The sequence below is a fragment of the Pelobates fuscus genome, chromosome 4, assembly GCF_036172605.1.
Source record: "Pelobates fuscus isolate aPelFus1 chromosome 4, aPelFus1.pri, whole genome shotgun sequence".
In the NCBI taxonomy this organism is placed as follows: Eukaryota; Metazoa; Chordata; class Amphibia; order Anura; family Pelobatidae; genus Pelobates; species Pelobates fuscus.
In genome coordinates this window covers 255,473,098-255,492,582 of record NC_086320.1, presented here as the reverse complement: position 1 = coordinate 255,492,582, position 19,485 = coordinate 255,473,098, and the positions used below count along the sequence as shown (strand labels likewise).

The 19,485-nt window shown below is 43.0% G+C and overlaps 1 protein-coding gene across 3 annotated transcripts in view; it reads right to left on the bottom strand.

Moving 5' to 3' along the window:
* GOLGA4 (golgin A4) overlaps positions 1–19,485 on the bottom strand; it is a 151,408-nt gene that overhangs the window by 35,962 nt on the left and 95,961 nt on the right. For all 3 annotated transcript variants that reach the window (XM_063452058.1, XM_063452057.1, XM_063452056.1), the window contains one exon: positions 2,129–2,259. In XM_063452058.1, the coding sequence (XP_063308128.1) occupies positions 2,129–2,259 (131 nt within the window). The remainder of the gene's footprint in view (positions 1–2,128; positions 2,260–19,485) is intronic.

Genomic DNA, 19,485 nt, shown 5'->3' with positions numbered 1-19,485 from the left:
GGATCTGGACAATTTTCTCTGGCATTAAGGGTGTGAAGAAATCCCTCTTTATGTTCGGTATTTCTCCCCTTTTCATTCGGTAGATGTAACTACCGAACAGAGACCACCGACCTGGTTCGTTAACTTCAAAGCATGCCTCAATTGAACCCTCTACCTGTGCGGCCGGCGTTCGTATTGCCGAACGCCACGTGGCTGAGAAAACGGCGGCCATCTTTTTTTGTGCGAACAAAGGCAGCGGGACTTGGTCGTCGAGTGTCTGGAACTAAAATCGGACACTCGACTTCCCGAACACCGGTCCCAACATACGAACGCTGGATCTTTATTTCCCGAACAGCTAATAGAGCGCTGTTCGGTACTTTTGTTCATTCGTATGAGGGGAACAATCACTGTTATGAGCCAGGGGAAACAGTTCGTGGAATTATTTGGTTTTTGCTACTTTACGAAATGGACCGGCAAAACTAGCCAAACTCGTGGAACTGTTTTGGGCAGCAACCTTGTGGTTAGCCGGTCACAAAAGACTTCCATACTTTTTGCGAACCCCTGAACCGATCTGGGTGAAATTTGAATATGTTGGTCACCCAGATCGGGGCTATCAGGGGACATATTATTGTGGGGATACCATATGCATAAAGGGGTGTTCTAAATATTGGGTAAACTGTAATTTTTTTGCCTGGAGATAATTAAGTTATTACTTTATCAGACTTGATTATCTCCAGGACTGGGGGAGGGAATTGTATGTTTGTGCTGGGAGTGTTTTATGTTTTACTTGTAACTTATTGGATGTACCTTGTCCCTCCCTGTGGGATGTCCCCTTGCATGGGGACTTGCATAAAAGCCAGTGTGTGATAATTAAAAGCCAGTTCTGTTGCACCCTTCTTCTAGACTCCGGCTGATGTTTGGGTATTCGTATGCTTTATTAAGGGAATCATCTTGTAAAGCTATTGCATTCGTATGGATTTCATTTATTTCATCTGCCAAACGGAGAGTTATAATCACTGATGATCTGGCCGTTCGTAAGGAAACTACCGAATGAGGATTGGATATACTAGGTTTCCTTACAGAGGGTAATCTTTGTGAATTGCTTATTTTGTGAAATTTTACACTTAGGCCTTTTTTGTATTAGGACAAGTAATTTACTTTAGAAGTACGATTATATTATCTTCGTCTAGGCTGGTGTTTCCTGTCACTATTATGCATTATAGCCTAAGGGTTTTTTTAATATATATTTTGTAGTCTCTCTTTTGATTACTTTAGCAATAAAGATTCTTATTTTACATTTATTTTTCTGTGAGGGACCTCTTTACTAGTCTGGTATGCCCTTAGGGGCTTATTTGACTAGTTTTGTATTCATTTCTGTAGTTCATGTGGGTTACCTCCACTAGAGGTCTCTACAGCACACTATTTAGTTCCGTTGTGGAACTTTTGTTTTATTTATTTTTATTACACCGAGGAATGTTTTACATATTAATGGAAACTAAGCTTGCTGTCAGAATATGTCATTAAGACAAAGAGTAGGAATATGTCACTATCACCAAGGAAATAATTCTTATTTAATGGTAGAAAACCAAGGTTTTCATCAATCCTATTTTTGACTAGACATGCAATTAATTCTAGTATTTTAACAAAGCAAAATAATTGCTCTGACTGTAATATCAAGGTTAACAATATAGGTAAAAAGTCTGCTTAGATATTACTCATTTAGAAATTTAATCCAGATGTATACCTCCACCCACGGCAGCATCATTAGCCCTACAACAAGTATTCCAGGCTGGCTAGTGTCAAAATGTCATTGCATAGACTTTCATTTATCGATTGAGGGCAGTCAGCTGAAGCTCTTAGCCAATGAATGACTGGTGGGATCAGATTCCAGCTTATGCCATTCATCCTGCCTAAGGTTTGCCAATGGTTTGCCCCCTTACTAGGAAACATAGTTAAGGTACTCCTTACATCACTTCCACTACATTGGCAGTAGTGGTAATGATGCTCAGAGTAACCCTTTGAAGGCTAAAAAAAGGAAAGGTCATATATTGGTGATTTCTGGCATTTGACCTACTGAAAAGCACATACAATGGATGTTTCCTACACAAAATAATATGCAAAAAGGCAATTGATAAGTTTAAACACATACCTCCAACAGTTCTTCGTACTTTTTCACAGTTCTCTTAAGGTCGTCTTCTTTTTCTGCAATGGTTTTATGAAGCTGCGTTGCTTCAATATGCTGAGTTTGCATTAATTCTGCCTCAACTTCCTGAGCTTTACCTAGATGCAAGTAGTGTTTGTTAGGAAAATAATTTAATATCCACCATATTATCCGTTCTATCCTGCCAGTTTTAACTAAATGCACAGAATTGCACAGAGAAAACAATAACTATCCCTTACTGAGATAGTGAGTGATATACTAAAGTGCCTGAATAAAAGCAGCTCAACACAAAAAGTGGAATATCTTAATCCACAATAAAGTGCAAAATATAAGAATAAAAAGGTATAAACAATATATTGTGTATACCTTTTTATTCTTATATTATGCACAGAATTGCACCTTTTTTTCTACACAGAACTGTACTGTAAAATGATTACACAAAAAGAAAGAAAGATACATTATATTCCTTATTTTATTTAGCATGAAATAGGGATTAGTTATATAGCACAAGACTATATTCAAGCAAAATGTATATTATTGACAAATTAATCCCATCAAGTCGTTAAGTTAATTCAGCTGGTGTCTGCAGCCATAGCGCCCTTTTTCACAGCATAAAATGTATTAAATTAACATGCAAAGTCCAGAAAAATACCTTAATTAGATTGTTGTTATTACACACAATGAACACCTTTAATTTAAGTTGCTCACCAAATATGTGATTAACCTATCAGTATAAGTCGCCTAATAACTTCATCACTATTTATTCATTTTAATGGTATATAACAAAATACAGTCCTGATATAACTAACCTGAAAAGTTATTATTTTAAAAATGAAATATGTATCTGATTGTAACAACAAGCAAGAATAAGTATTTACAATGGAAAATCATGATTTATAAATAAGAGTCATACTGACTAGTTATTTAAATCTTGGACTAACGCACTTGATTCTTTGTCTGAGCTTATGTGATGAGCTCTATGATAGGGTTACAGATGCAAAAAAATAAATTGGGTATGTTTCAGGTTAGTGCTATAAAACCACTACAGCTTTTTGTCCACAATTAAAAATCCAGCAATGCTCAACATTGACTTCAGGAACTTCCAATTACTTTAAATGGAACATTTAATTGGTATTGGTAATTTAATGAAAACAACAGCAGATCTGAACAATTATGGCTGTCTCAAGCAAGGGCATAATGATCCTAATTGCAGCTAATCAAAATAATTATTTGTCAGTGCAGTCTTCAAAAAGAATCTACACATTGTATATAACCTTAAAGGGGCACGCCAGGCACCAATAGATGTTTTGCAGAATGCGGGACCATAAGCTTGCTTCCTTGCTCACACCTCGTAATGCCAAAAAAAGTTCTATACAAAGGTATATGCACAGTCTCAGCCCCAAATGCACTGAGTGTGCTGCTTGAAATTCACAATATCAGGTAGTAATACCCTTACTATATGTGTCCCAGAGTGTCCTCTCCCTATAATGCAGGTTATATTGTATTTTAGATCATACATAGCTATCAGTGGCTGAAAGTGTGCGCATACCTTTTTGTATTTTTTTGTATTTTTTATTCAAGATAGGCTTTTATTCACATCATTTTGCATACATAAACAGTGGGCTTATTTCAATATAAGCTGTTGTACAATAATATTGCAGCATTACAGTGCAGTAAAGTCAGTCGTGATCGCAATAATATAATTACAAGTCTGGAAACCAACGCGTCCATGAAGGGTACTACAGGTGCCATATCTGTATACAGGCGTTTATAATAAAGGGTGCAAAAGTAATATGACCTACTGTGACATTGCCGACAGATATTACAAAATAGGTGGGCATTTTTATGAAGATGTGCTTAATGAACTTAAGAGTAACGAGTATATTATATATGTAAGTCTATCAGTACTAACTTTAAGTATTTAAATTAATACTAATCTAAGTACAGCAGGCTTAGTAGCACATGTCTTATAAAGATAACTAATAGTCGGTATGGGGAAGTATGTAGAAAAATTGCATGGTTGCAACTGTGCATCAGGCCCACCTGCTATCCAAGTTGTATGAGCTATGTGAGTTTTCAGGTTAACCTCTAAAGGCGAGTGTCAGCCCACAGTGTTTCGCTTATGTATGTCTGATTGTTCATTTTCCTTTGCTCTATCCTATTTCCTGTGTGTTTTCCTGCAATTATAAAGGGTATATTCCAAAAAAACTAAATAAATTTACAGGGTCACAGTTATGAACGTTGTCTTTTTGTATTTTAGTGACTAAAGAAGCAAGCTTATGGTGCCGCATTCTGCAAAACATTTATTGGTGCCCGGAGTATCCCTTTAACCCCTTAAGGACACATGACGTGTGACATGTCATGATTCCCTTTTATTCCAGAAGTTTGGTTCTTAAGGGGTTAAATCACTATTTATATACAAGATTTTGCACAACCTAAAAATAGTAAAGAAAAAATGCTAATGCAATTAAAAAAAAGAGACTCTTTAGACAACATTACCATCTAAAATATTAGACTAATAATTAAGGAAAAAAAAAAAAAAAAAAGGAGGTATTGATGGGGGTGATAGAAAACTGAGGGCTTAACAATTTTTTAACAAGGTTTGTAATCGTGTGTGGTGCCCTACTAATTATGACTGCTGAATAGACAGAGGATGAAGAGTTGTTTTTTGTTTCTTTTATTATATTTACTTAGTCTTAGATCTTGGACTTGTTCGGCACTATATAATGCAGTAATAAAGGGATTTATTTTTTCTTGGTAGAGAGGGATTTTTTTTCCCACTTTTCCGTTAATGAGGAGACATGAAGCACCGTATAACTGGCAAAAAAGTTAAAAAAATTTTAAGGATGATGGGCAGTTGCTAGTCTAAGTTCCAGGCCTCAGTTTTATTCACAATTGCCACATGTGTGCTAGGAGGTTCGGTGAGCAGATACACAATGCACCTAATGTGTAAGTCTGTTCAGCATTTCCTGGCATGCAAATACCCAAATTCTAATTACAAGTGTTCAGCTTGTTATCACAGCATGTAAATGTGTGTGCTTCAATCTTAAAAGGGAACCGATAGTTCAGAAAATAGCAATGATTTTTGTGGGGGCTACAGATTTCCTTACATCCACCCCCCTTTGCTTTAAAAAAAAAAAATGAAAGTTAAGGAGTGGTTATGTACATGGTTTCCAGCACTGAGATTCCTTACTGATGCCTCCCATTATCTGCTACATTCCACAGTTTCCCACAGAGAATCAATAGATTAGAAATAGGCATGCTCGGTCAAATGCCACACTCCTCCAATCAATGCTGCAATCTCTGGAATTTGATCATAGGATCTAGTTTGACTTGGTAATGGAGGAGAAAGTACATCTAGTTGTTGTCAGGAAGACAGTCGCTAGAGGTGCATTTTACCTTGCAATGAAAACATAGCAATTTCTACAAAACTGCAATATTCAACATTGCAGGGTTAAAATGACAAGACCACTGCACTGAGATCACCTCACTGAAAGTGACTGGGTGGTCATTTGAAGAACATCAACAGTCCTGGCATGTTATCCTTAAAATTACCTTTATTTTTTTTTTTATTTTGGCATGCACTATGCATGAAGGGGATTAAAAGTGAACCTGTCATTGCATATATAGGTTTGCAGTTTTCTAACTATCTGGATTAACTGTCTGGCTTAAATACATTTCCCAAAGAGATGCATTGATTCATGCCGCACATGCACCGTTGTTTCCTATGGTAAAGCATTGTATTAGCTGAGATCAGCATGTTTGATTATATCAGTCATGGAAGCAAAATGAGGTGGGGGCAGGCACTGTGAAACCGGCATGGGAGAAAAGGCACATTAAAACACCTTATTTCTCCAGAAAGAGGGAACCTAAATAGCTAATTTAACACATAGTATCAGAGATACATATTTGTGTTCCTTTAAGATTAAGCTGTATTTGTCATGACAGGTCATTTGCTGCAGATTTTATCCCAACTCAGCCTTGAGAAACAGATTTAGAATTCAGACACAGTTTAATTACATACACATATTTACAGGTAAGTGCAGCACAATTCCAGTAATCAGTATCCACTTAAAATATGCTAGCTATTTTAATCAAATGTCTATAATAAACCGAAATGACGAAATAGGCGGGCGCGAGCAGGGAGCAATCAGACGCTTCCATTTGGAAGCGTCATTGCTCCCTTGAGCGCATGCGCGCCCTATGAAGTCCTGAGCACACTACCGCGCATGTGCGCCGTCTCGGCTGAGCTGACTGACAGCTCAGCTCGCGGTTTTTGCCCGCCCCCTCTCCTCTGCTGACAGGCAGGAGAGAGAAGGCACGCACACAGTGCCTTCTCTCTCCTGCACACGTCAGACGTATTTTAATACGTCTGACGTGTACATGGCCTTTAGGGCCATACATGATAGACAGCCACCAGAGGAACTTCCTGAGTGACGGCCACTGGAGGTATTCCTATCAATCAGTGTAAACACTGTATTTTCTCAGAAAATACAGTGTTTACATTAGATTGCCTGCAGGGAGCTATAGATCTCACCTGAACAACTACATTAAGCTGTAGAGATTGGTTGCTTCATCTAAGTGTTGCTTCTAAGTGTGTGTGTGGTTGGAGATATTCTGGAGAGTTTTACAGAAGCTTCAACTGTCTAAGAGTTGTGCTAAGAGTTCTTTTTTACTGTTACAGGTAAGATTCATCTGTAGGAAAAGGTTACTGACTGCACAAGGTTTGATTTCCTGTTGGTAATTATAAGGCATTTGATTGGATTAGGTAGCTACTTGCTATTGATTGCTATTTAAATTAGCTATTGTTTGCTAATAAGCAGAGGCCTACCCAGGTGTTAAACATTCCTAGTGGGAGGTGATTTTAGGAGTATATAAGGGTAGTTGTCATTAGCTTGGCTAAAAGAGCTTGGTTGCTTCATCTAAGTGTTGCTTCTAAGTGTGTGTGTGGTTGGAGATATTCTGGAGAGTGTTGCTTCTAAGTGTGTGTGGTTGGAGATATTCTGGAGAGTGTTGCTTCTAAGTGTGTGTGTGGTTGGAGATATTCTGGAGAGTGTTGCTTCTAAGTGTGTGTGTGGTTGGAGATATTCTGGAGATAACTGGAGGTAATCCGAGGTATTCAGGAGGATAAATAAAAAGTTAAGGTTTGTTTGATTTTAATTATTCACCTCATTGGAATGGCAGACTTAGTTCAGTGTAATAGTTGCTTTGCATTTGTTTCACGTTCCACTTTTTGGAAGTTTGGTTGTTGTCTAATCTGTAGACAGTTCTCTATTTTGCGGCAGGAGATTGTATTTTTGAAGTCTGAGATTTGTAAATTATCTGGTAAACAAACTCAGGCTGGAACTGCTGCAAAGCCACTGCCGCAGAGACATACTAGGAATGGCAGATGGATTACTGTAGGATCTGGTAGACTTGGAGTTGTGGATAAAAGGCATATTGCACAGTCTGTTGCTCTACATAATTCATTTTCTGCACTTTCAGAGTGTAGTGGTGTCGTGGAGAGAGGCACTGAGGCTAGTGGTGTTGTGCAGAGAGGCACTGAGGCTAGTGGTGTTGTGCAGAGAGGCACTGAGGCTAGTGGTGTTGTGCAGAGAGGCACTGAGGCTAGTGGTGTTGTGCAGAGAGGCACTGAGGCTAGTGGTGTTGTGCAGAGAGGCACTGAGGCTAGTGGTGTTGTGCAGAGAGGCACTGAGGCTATTGGTGTTGTGCTGAGAGGCATTGAGGCTAGTGGTGTTGTGCAGAGAGGCACTGAGGCTAGTGGTGTTGTGCAGAGAGGCACTGAGGCTAGTGGTGTTGTGCAGAGAGGCACTGAGGCTAGTGGTGTTGTGAAGAGAGGCATTGAGGCTAGTGGTGTTGTGAAGAGAGGCATTGAGGCTAGTGGTGTTGTGAAGAGAGGCATTGAGGCTAGTGGTGTTGTGCAGAGAGGCACTGAGGCTAGTGGTGTTGTGCAGAGAGGCTTGAAGACTATGGTGAGGCCTAATAGAAAGCAGTTGTTGGTGGGGGATTCCATCATAAGAGGTGTGGAGATGGACAATGGTGGTCTTGTGAGGTGTCTTCCCGGAGCTACTGCTCACAGAGACAGGAGACGTATCGGTAATATTGTTAAGCAAGCAAAGCAGGAAGAGGAATTGGATGTACTTGTCCATTTAGGGACAAATGACTTGGCTTGCAATGAGGTTTCAGAGGTTAAGGAAGTTTTTAGTGTTTTTGCCAATGATATACGGCAGGTTGCTTCCACATTGTCATTCTCTGAAGTTCTGCCTGTGCATAACACTCAGAATGACAGGCGGATGCGTATTAGGGACTTTAACTTGTGGCTTGGTGAATGGTGTCGGGAGCAAGGATTTGGCTTTATTGCTCATGGTAGCTCTGTTTGGAATGGAAATAAACTGTACAAAAAAGATGGTTTGCATCTTTCTCAAAAGGGAACAAATGTTCTCAGTGAGCAGTTCAGAGGTTTTGCTAGGATGTATTTAAACTAGGAGGGGGGGGGGGGGAAAGGGCGATAAAACATCAATCCAATTGTCCCCCAAAACAAGGACAGAAGGTGCCTGTAGCAAGTGTGTTAAAAAATGATAAGCTTAGAGTCATGTCTACAAATGCTCGCAGTTTAGGGAATAAGATCCATGAACTTGTGGCAATAATGGCAACTGATAGTGTAGATTTAGTCGCTGTTACTGAGACATGGTATAATGAGAAAAATGACTGGGACATAGCAATACCAGGGTACTCTTTATATAGAAAAGACAGGGAAGGCAAGAAAGGGGGAGGGGTGGCCCTGTATGTAAAGAATAGCATAAAATCTAGCTTAATAAAGGTTAGTGAGGCGAACATAGAGTCAGTTTGGGTTACGTTAGAATTTGGTAATCACACAGTAACTCGTGTAGGTGTGATTTATAGGCCCCCAGGACAAATTGAAGAGTTAGATAATCTACTAGTTGAAGAAATAGCTAAAATGACAATGAAGGGGGAAGTTATCATCATGGGTGACTTTAATCTTCCTGATATAAATTGGAAAACAAAAATAGCTACTTGTGCCAGGAGCACACATATTCTAAACTCCCTACTGGGATTGTCTCTAAAACAAGTCGTTGAGGAGCCAACTCGTAAAGAGGCCATACTAGATTTAGTGTTAACAAATGGAGATTTGGTATCAGATATTACTGTAGGTGAAAGTTTAGGATCCAGTGATCATCAGTCAGTGTGGTTTAATATAAGAACAGTGACTGAGTCACACCACACAAAAACAAAAGTTTTAGACTTTAGAAAAACAGACTTTTCCAAAATTAGAATATGTGTAAAGGAGTCATTATCAGACTGGAGCAATTTAAATGGAGTCCAAAAGAAATGGGATTATTTAAAAGTTGCACTACTGAAGGCAACAGAAAATTGCATTAGGCTTGTCAGTAAAAGCAAAAAATTCAAGAAACCACTGTGGTACTCCACAGATGTAGCCAAAATAGTAAAAAACAAAAAGTTAGCTTTTAGTTATTATAAAAAAACACAGAGTGAGGAAGACAGAACGACCTATAAGATTAGGCAGAAAGAGGTTAAGCAAGTTATAAGAGCTTCCAAATCACACACAGAAGAGAAAATAGCACAGTCCGTAAAAAAGGGGGACAAAACCTTTTTTAGATACATAAATGAGAAAAGAAAAGTAAAACAAGGATTAGTTAGATTAAAAACAAAAGAAGGAAGGTATGTAGATGAGGATAAAGGTCTAGCTGACTGCCTCAATGAATATTTTTGTTCGGTATTTACAGATGAAAATGAAGGAAAGGGACCTCAGTTAAGAAAAAGGATAAATGAGTCATTTATTACACGTGAGTTTACAGAGGAAGAGGTTCTATTTCAGCTGTCAAAAGTAAAGACAAATAAGTCAATGGGACCTGATGGAATACACCCAAAGCTATTAAAAGAGCTTAGTGGTGTACTAGCAAAACCATTAACAGATTTATTTAACCAATCATTGATAACAGGAGTAGTCCCAGAAGATTGGAAGTTAGCGAATGTTGTGCCCATTCACAAGAAAGGTAATAGGGAGGAGTCGGGCAACTATAGGCCAGTAAGCCTAACTTCAGTAGTGGGGAAAGTGATGGAAACCATGTTAAAGGATAGGATTGTTGAACATCTAAAAACACATGGATTTCAAGATCAGAGACAACATGGGTTTACTTCAGGGAGATCATGCCAAACTAATCTTATTGATTTTTTTGATTGGGTAACTAAAATTATAGATCAGGGTGGTGCAGTAGACATTGTTTACCTCGATTTCAGTAAGGCTTTTGACACTGTTGCACATAGAAGGCTTATCAACAAACTACAATCTTTGAGTTTGGATTCCAATATTGTTGAATGGGTAAGGCAGTGGCTGAGTGACAGGCAACAGAGGGTTGTAGTCAATGGAGTATATTCAAAGCTTGGGCTTGTCACCAGTGGGGTACCTCAGGGATCTGTACTTGGACCCATTCTCTTTAATATTTTTATTAGTGATATTGCAGAAGGTCTTGATGGTAAGGTGTGTCTTTTTGCGGATGATACTAAGATATGTAACAGGGTTGATGTTCCAGGAGGGATAAGCCAAATGGAAAATGATTTAGGTAAACTAGAAAAATGGTCAGAGTTGTGGCAACTGACATTTAATGTGGATAAGTGCAAGATAATGCATCTTGGACGTAAAAACCCAAGGGCAGAGTACAGAATATTTGATAGAGTCCTAACCTCAACATCTGAGGAAAGGGATTTAGCGGTGATTATTTCTGATGACTTAAAGGTAGGCAGACAATGTAATAGAGCAGCAGGAAATGCTAGCAGAATGCTTGGTTGTATAGGGAGAGGTATTAGCAGTAGAAAGAGGGAAGTGCTCATGCCATTGTACAGAACACTGGTGAGACCTCACTTGGAGTACTGTACACAGTACTGGAGACCCTATCTTCAGAAGGATATTGATACCTTAGAGAGAGTTCAAAGAAGGGCTACTAAACTGGTTCATGGATTGCAGGATAAAACTTACCAGGAAAGGTTAAAGGATCTTAACATGTATAGCATGGAGGAAAGACGAGACAGGGGGGATATGATAGAAACATTTAAATACATAAAGGGAATCAACACAGTAAAGGAGGAGACTATATTTAAAAGAAGAAAAACTACCACAACAATCGGACATAGTCTTAAATTAGAGGGACAAAGGTTTAAAAATAATATCAGGAAGTATTACTTTACTGAGAGGGTAGTGGATGCATGGAATAGCCTTCCAGCTTAAGTGGTAGAGGTTAACACAGTAAAGGAGTTTAAGCATGCGTGGGATAGGCTATCCTAACTATAAGATAAGGCCAGGGACTAATGAAAGTATTTAGAAAACTGGGCAGACTAGATGGGCCAAATGGTTCTTATCTGCCGTCACATTCTATGTTTCTATGTTTCTAGTTGTTTAGGTGACTATAGTGTCCCTTTAAAAGCCATAAAAGAAAACAAAATTTCCACACAGAAGTATATATTTATATAAAGTAAACATCACAGGCTATTTACCTAAGGTTATTTTGACACTTTTTACGTAGCCATTTCACCCCCAATCTCTGCTAAGATCTTCTCATGTGTATTTCGTAAAAATGGTGTGTGTTATTCCTGTATTTTGTGTTCAGCTACATCTGCTGAGTACAACGATACCCCCATCGTGAAGCTACAGTGCCATATAGGAGACTTGTCAATTTCAGTATTTACAGTAGAATTTTGAGAGACGGATTTGATGGGCCTATGTTTAAATTTGGGGTATTATAGCAGTTTGACTGTTCAAAAAAACCCACAAAGGCCTACCATTTGTAAAAGTAGATTCTCCACGGTATCTCATATAGTGCATATAAAGTTACAGCCATCAACGACCATCAGGCTACCTGGTCCCCGACATTTCAGTATCAGGTATCCTTAATCTTACTCACTACGATTACGTTCCTTCTAAGGCCTCACTTTGCCTTTGTATCTTTCACTAATAATGCACATTTGTGGGAACCCAGGGGGTTTTCTCAAAAAATTTGGATCAACGTTCAGGTCCCTCAGCTTACACAGGTGCTAACGCTACAGTTTCACTGTTACACACCGTTCCATACGTTCTAAATTTTTACACTTGGCATACCAGTGGCACGCCTCAAGCCTACTAGCATCTTTCTTAACCCTAGGTTCCTGGACTGGACCTGTTCTTCACAGTATATGTGTATATATATATATATATATATATATATATATATATATATATATATATATATATATATATATTTAGACATATATATATATTGAAGTCGCCCTGAGCATTGTCTAAATATACAGGACAAATACTCGAGGTCAGTATCTAAATACGTTATATACTTCTTTCAAGAGACAAGCCCCCGTCAGGGTAGAGAACTGGCTTTCAGGGTCAGGCGCTGGCCCTAGCTTTCCCAAATAATACTGCGGTCGCGAGGTCTACACCCCCACCTCATACACGGAGGATCAGCCCCACGACCAAATCATAGCTAGCCACCTCGCTCGCTCTTCATTAGAGCTACAGTTGGGGCTTCCCATGTCATGACCACACGTTTTTGAATCTCTTACAGTCACCGAGAGGCCGAAAACCTGCCACCTCGTTCTGGTGGCTACAAAACCCCCTCATAGGTATCATAGGTAGAGCCTCTCACCGCCACTTGGCAATAGCAGGGCCTTACCTGTCACTTGGTTCTAGATATAATTCTTCGCCTCGGCACTAGCTAGCAGGCCAGTTCTCCGGAGGTCTCATCCCACCTCCACTATACCCTACTTATCCATATCACTATTCCTTTCAGAATGTCTCAAGAACTAATCATCGTTCCCCCATCAGACGATGTACCCAGCATGCCAGCCAGGCCTGGGTCTCCAGAGGAATCCCTCACTCCTATATATATCGGCTGAGCTCAGGCTCAGGGGGATCCCCTTTCCAGCCACCGCTCGAAAGGCAGAACTTTACAAAGCTTCTGACGGCTCAGGCCAACGACCCAAGGCCCGGCACAAGTTCACAAGGGCCTCCAGTTGGCTACTCCACCCAGGAAACGCTGGCGGCTATACTGGCCAATCTGCAATCCATAAACAGCAGGTTGCTGAAGGTGGAATCGGCCATAGCCACTCCAGGTGACTTCACAGCCCCATCAGTCCCTACACCGGTGACCTCAACCGCTCAGACTGTCATACCCCTCATCTCCCCTCCCACACCTGCCACCACTACTCCCACTGCCCACGCCCACGCCTCACCGGCCCATTCTGTCCCGGCTTCCATCAAGAAAGATATTCTTGATGGAAAGGATGTCAATTTAATGTCCCTACTCATAGCCTCACAAGACATCCTAGAGAATAGAGCTTACAACTATGGGGACATTTCAGAAGTCTTAAGAACCAGAGATCCACATTTGAACAAAAAACTCACCATTCCACAGTTTATCGCTTTTGGCACTTATCAAGATGTTATTTGCACGGTGTACCCACATAGGAGAGAGGAGCTTTATTCTTACATGCACATGGTTGTGGATTTGGGCATCAAGTACCGTGGGTCCTCATTTTATGATTACCACAAATCAGTGTCGGCCTAAAGCAGCGACTCATCTGGCACAGTTCAATATTAGAATTGATTGGTGCCAGATAGATATCGAGTTGTTTTGCCGTCATTTTGCTGGTTTGAGGCCCCCCGTCTTGTGCCTCATGTGGTTCCACTTCACACTCCACAGACCTATGCCCTGGAGACCGAGACCCTTCCACTTCCACCTCCACACCCCACCACTCCACCCCACTCACAAGACAGGAAGGCGGCCAGAGAGACAAACTGGGCAGACCCATCACATTCTTGGGTACGGCGCAGGTGTGCAATAACTTTAACACAGACGAGTGTAGTTACAGCGCATTCAGGTTGTTGCACATCTGCTCCATATGCTTCAGAGCCCACGCCAAGACCATGTGCCCAACCCGTCTGTCACCAAACAAATAACTTGGTTCTACACGCACTCTCCACCAACTGGACGACAGAGAGCTATCTGGTGTCGGGTCCTTCCCAAAGGCTCTCACATGGGACTCACGACCTTCCCCTCACTTTTCAATCACACGACCTACACCAGGTGCTACCCGCATTTACGGCACCACGTACAGTGGACCACCATTTGTCCACAAGCATACGACAACATCACGTCTGTGAAGAAAATTTACTTTTATTTAACATTTTCTTCTTTATTCGGTTGTTTCCTCCATTTACTGCATGGATATTGAATATTAGGTCGGTAGTTTGAAACTACCGAACACCGACCACCTTCCTGGCTCATTAAGTTCAAAAGAACCGACTATTAAGTGCCCCCTGGGCGGCCATCTTGTTCGCACGAGGGGAGTCAGCGGGACTTGGTCGTCGAGTATCTGGAACTAAAATCGGACACTCGACCTCACGAACCACCGCTGAAACTACCGAACGCCTGCTTCTCTTAATTACCGAACAGCCAGAAGAGCGCCATTTGGTAGTTTTGTTCGTACAGACAGGGGAGCAATCGCTCCTATGAATGAGCCAGGAGGATCAATTCGGTACTTTGTTCGTTTTTTTTTACCTTTTTCTTAATTGACCGACCACACACGCTGAATTCGTGGAACTGTTTTGGGCAGGAGCCTCGTGTGTGGACGGTAAAACATGACTTCCATACTTTTTAAGAACCCCTGAACCGGGTGAAATTTGGATATGTTTGTCCCCCAGATCGGAGCTATCAGGGGATATGTAATTTGTGGGGATACCTTGTGGGGAAAGAAGTGTTCCAACTTTTGGGAAAATTGTGTGCCCTCTGCCTGGAGATAATTGATTTATTCCTTAACTTATCTCAATATCTCCCAGGCAGAGGGAAGGCGTGTATTACTGTAAAACTGTATGATGATTGGCTAATGACTTTGTTTGCTGTGGGAGGTCCTCTTGCAGGAGGATTTCTCATAAAAGCCATTGTGTTTTCAATAAACATTCCTGTTACACCCTTCATGAAGTCTAGGTTCATGTTGGGGAATATTCTATTTGCTGGGGAGAATCGTCTTGGAAGCTGCATTCTACACTATTCCTCTACTCCCTGCTGCAGCTATAATCACTTATGCTCAGCTGTTGGGAAAGGAATAGAAGACTGCAGTACCATAACCACTGCAGGTCTTAACAACGTCCAAACCATGTCTCATCCCAATCGCACTTACCCAATCACTGGGGGCTACGTACTTGTACTCCAAGTAATAAAAGTTTGTTATTGACCTTTTCATATCTCTTTTCTTTCCCTCCATATCCGGTATTAGTCTCTCTCATACCCAACGTATAGTTCTTGTTGTAATTTGCCTACATTCTACTATTTCAGCGGGTAGAAATGCACGGTTAAGCAAATGCTACCCCTCCTCTCTTGGTCCCTCCGTCAACAAGCAAACACTCGTTCTATGCCAAGCTCGTGTCTTGCCTTACGTACTAACTTTGCAGGCCAGTTGCCTCAGTAAATCTGACTCCTTACCATGGACATTGACTACAATCCCCCCGGGGGGAAGAGGGGGGGAAGGGGTGTCTAGAGTGGCTCAGGGCCTACCCCAATAGGGTACATGATGACAGCTTAGAGTGTCCCATGAGAGTGAGTAGCCTCCTGCCTAATATAGAGTAAATTCAGGGTTGCTTGGCTATGTATGCTCAGAGAGTGTCCCCCGGTGTTGATCAGATGTGCGTGTTAGGGTCTATTAGGTCAATCAGCCGCTCAGTGGCGGTCGTGTAAAGATGCAGTCAGGGGAGAGAATGTGGAGGGGAAGCAGGGATTCGTCAGTCGTATGGAGGGTGATGGTGGAAGGTTGGCGTCGGGAAGCATACATTGGCCTCACCACTGGATGTCCAGCATCCCCGCGCGTGTCATCGGTTCACCGACTTAGCCCCGTGTGTTACGTGATACAAAGACAAACCATGGATACCATCGCTCGGCATGTTTGCCCCCTCTGTCCTGTAGGGATGCCTGCAGCGCCTCTGCACCTTGGATGTCTTCAACCCTGCGGATCCATTCCTCTTCGCTGGGTATCTCCGTCCGTTTCCAGTATAACGGGATGAGCGACTTAGCCGCGTTCAAAAGATGTCGAAGGATTGACTTTTTATAGGAGGACAGCGACATCTGTGATATATGTAGGAGGGCCAAAGCGGCCGACCAATTCGGTATGTCGCCCAGAATATCTGTTATTCGTTGTTTGACCAGAATCCAGAATGGAGTTATTTCGCTGCACTCCCACCAAATATGCATCATCGTCCCTCTAGTCCTCTGACATCTCCAGCACGTTGGAGCAACAGTCGGGAAGATCCTGTGTAGAAGGACCGGAGTCCTGTACCAGGAGGCTATCAGCTTGTAGTTGGTTTCTTGATATTGTGAGCTGACCGAGCTCTTGTGCTGCCACAGAAGTGCCTTGTCCCATTGTTGTGGGGTAAAGGTTGTTTCCATCCGTTCCTCCCATTGTCTGCGAAACATTGTGTTCGTCGTCAGGTGTCTTGTCAGGAGGTGTTGGTAGAGTATGGAAATAGCATTGTCCATGATGGTGTTCCTCTCACAGCAGTCCTCAAACCATGTGCGTGCCCTGTGCAATCGTTCTTTGTCCCGCATACTATCATGGTAATGCCTCACCTGTAGGTAACGGAGTATTGCCAATGGCGTCTGGGGTTGTCCTTCCAGGAGGGTGTCCAGGGGCCGTATCGACCCATTTTGTAGGATTGTGTGTATGGGTGTGTAGTCACGTCCTTCCATAGAAGGCCACGTCGTTTGTGGGAATCCACCCCCTATTCCCTTGTTGTGTGTGATGGAAAGCATCGGGCTAGGCGTAGGTGAGATGTGGGGGGCCTCTCTCATGGAATTCCATGTATATAGCGTTTGTTCCAGTATTCCTTCCCCGGGCCGTCCGCAGTGCTTTTCTAGTACCCCCTTCCCAGATAGTTGGTTGCACGGGGGTGTCAGGGTTGTCCCGTGTCAATGAAACCCATTGCTTTCGTTGAGGTACTGCGTGCCATTCGATTATACGCTCCAAAGCCGTGGCTTGGTGATACTTCCTGAAGTCAGGCAATGCTAGGCCACCACGGTGCCTGGGGAGACAAAGTAGGTTGGGTCGTAGTCTCGCCCTCTCCCCCCTCCAGACGTATCGTATGACCGCGGATTTTAAAACTGAGAAGAAGGTGGTCGGAAGGGCCTGTGGTATAGTTTGGAACGGGTAAAGCAGCCGCGGTAGGATGTTCATCTTTAGAACGGCTACTCGCCCATGCCACGAAATGTGTGGATGCGCCCATCTGTCCAAGTCCGATACTACTTTCTTCAGGAGGGGGGCAAAATTGTGTCGGTAAAGGTCATTGGGGTTTGGAGTGATCCAGATCCCAAGATATTTCATCTTTTGAAAGCACCACCGGAATGGGAACAGTGACTCCAGGGCCGCGTATTCACCCTCAGGCATAGACACATTCAGCACTTCGCATTTTGATAGGTTGAGCTTGAAGCCTGAGATCGACCCAAATATCTCGAATTCCGACAGCAGGCAGGGCATCGCAATTCGAGGGCTCGTTATATAAAATAGGAGATCGTCCGCATATGCGGCCACCTTATGTGTCGTGCCCAACCACGTGAAGCCACTGATGTCTGGGTGTTGGCGTATCTTCTGAAGTAAGGGTTCCAGCGACATAGCAAAAAGTAGCGGGGATAGCGGGCACCCCTTCCTCGTTCCATTGGATATTTCAAAATCTCCGGTGAGCGCTCCATTGACTCGCACTGTGGCCCGCGGTTTATCGTATAGGGCCCGGATCATCATGAGGAACCTGTGTCCCAATCCCATCTGGCCGAGGGTGGCGAACATATAGGGCCATTTCACACGGTCAAACGCCTTCTCGGCATCTGTGGAAATCAGGAGTAGGGGTTGTCGTGTTCTCCTCGCCTGGTGTTGTATCGCGAAGAGACGGAGCGTACTGTCTCTCGCCTCCCTGCCTGGTATGAATACCGTTTGGTCCTTGTGTATGAGGGAGGGGAGAGTAGATTGGAGTCTGGTCGCAAGCGCTTTTGTGAAGAACTTCGTGTCAACGTTCAACAACGAGATCGGACGGTAGCTACCACAGAGCGTTGGGTCCTTTCCGGGTTTAGGAAGAACGGTTATGGTAGCCGCTAGGGATTCGGCACCGAAGCGACCCCCGTCAGCAATCGCATTAAGGGCTTTCGTGAGCCACGGTAGGAGTATTGGTGCAAACGTTTTATAATAGCCTGTGGAGAAACCGTCCGGACCAGGAGCCTTCCCCCTCTTGGTCGCCTTTAAAGTCGCCGCCAGTTCCTCCTCTGTGACCTGGGCCTCTAGGTCGGTAGCTGTATCCGGTGAGATTGTCGGTCTGATCGTGGCGCGGAGGTAATCCCATGTATGTGCCATGGTCGTTGCCGAGTGCGCTTGCGGTGTCTCCGCATCCAGGTTATATAGTGAGCAGTAAAACGACTTGAATTCCCCCGCGATATCCGCCAGTAGGCCAGAGACCCCGCCCGAGGTGAGGCGTAGCCTGCGAACTTGAATGTGGGGCATCTGGCCCCTCAGTAGACGTGCAAGGAACCGCCCCCCCTTATTAGCGTGGGTGTAAAAAAACGCCTTAGAGCGCTGTAGTGATGGCGTTTCATAAGGAGCTCACGTAGTTGTCGCCTGGTTTGCATCAGGTCCCGGTATGTCTCTAGAAAATGTGATCTTTTATGTTGGGTTTCCAGCTCCGTAATACGTCTGTCAGCCATCTCCATCATCGCTGTCCTTTTCTTATGAGTGGCTATGCGTATAAGTGTGCCCCGAAGGACGCTCTTATGGGCTTCCCATACCGAAATCGGAGAGACGTCCGGGGACCCGTTATCTTGGAAGTAGTGTGTCAGGGCTTGGGAAACCTGCTCCCGAGTGCCAGGATCCATGAGCAAGGTCTCGTTGAGTCTCCACGTCCATGTGGATGGTCGAAAGAGTGGTGACTCGAGTTCCACCACCACAGGACCGTGGTCTGACCATGTGGCGGGTTCTATTTTGGCCGAGATCAGTCGTGTCAACCCCGTTTGTCTGATAAAGAGGTAATCGATGCGAGAGTACCTGTCGTGAATTGCGGAATAGTATGTAAAGTCTTTTACGGTGGGATTGAGTGTTCTCCAGCAATCGGCTAGGTCCATATCGCCCAGGGTTTTCCGAATTGCTCGTAAATGTAGTTGTGAGATGCTGCTGTGCCCTGTGGAGGAATCCTGAATAGGATCTAGTGGGACATTGAGGTCACCCCCAAGGACAAGGACGCCTTCTGAAAAGTCATTCAGCTTCGCCAGGGTGCTTTTCAAGAACATTGCTTGACG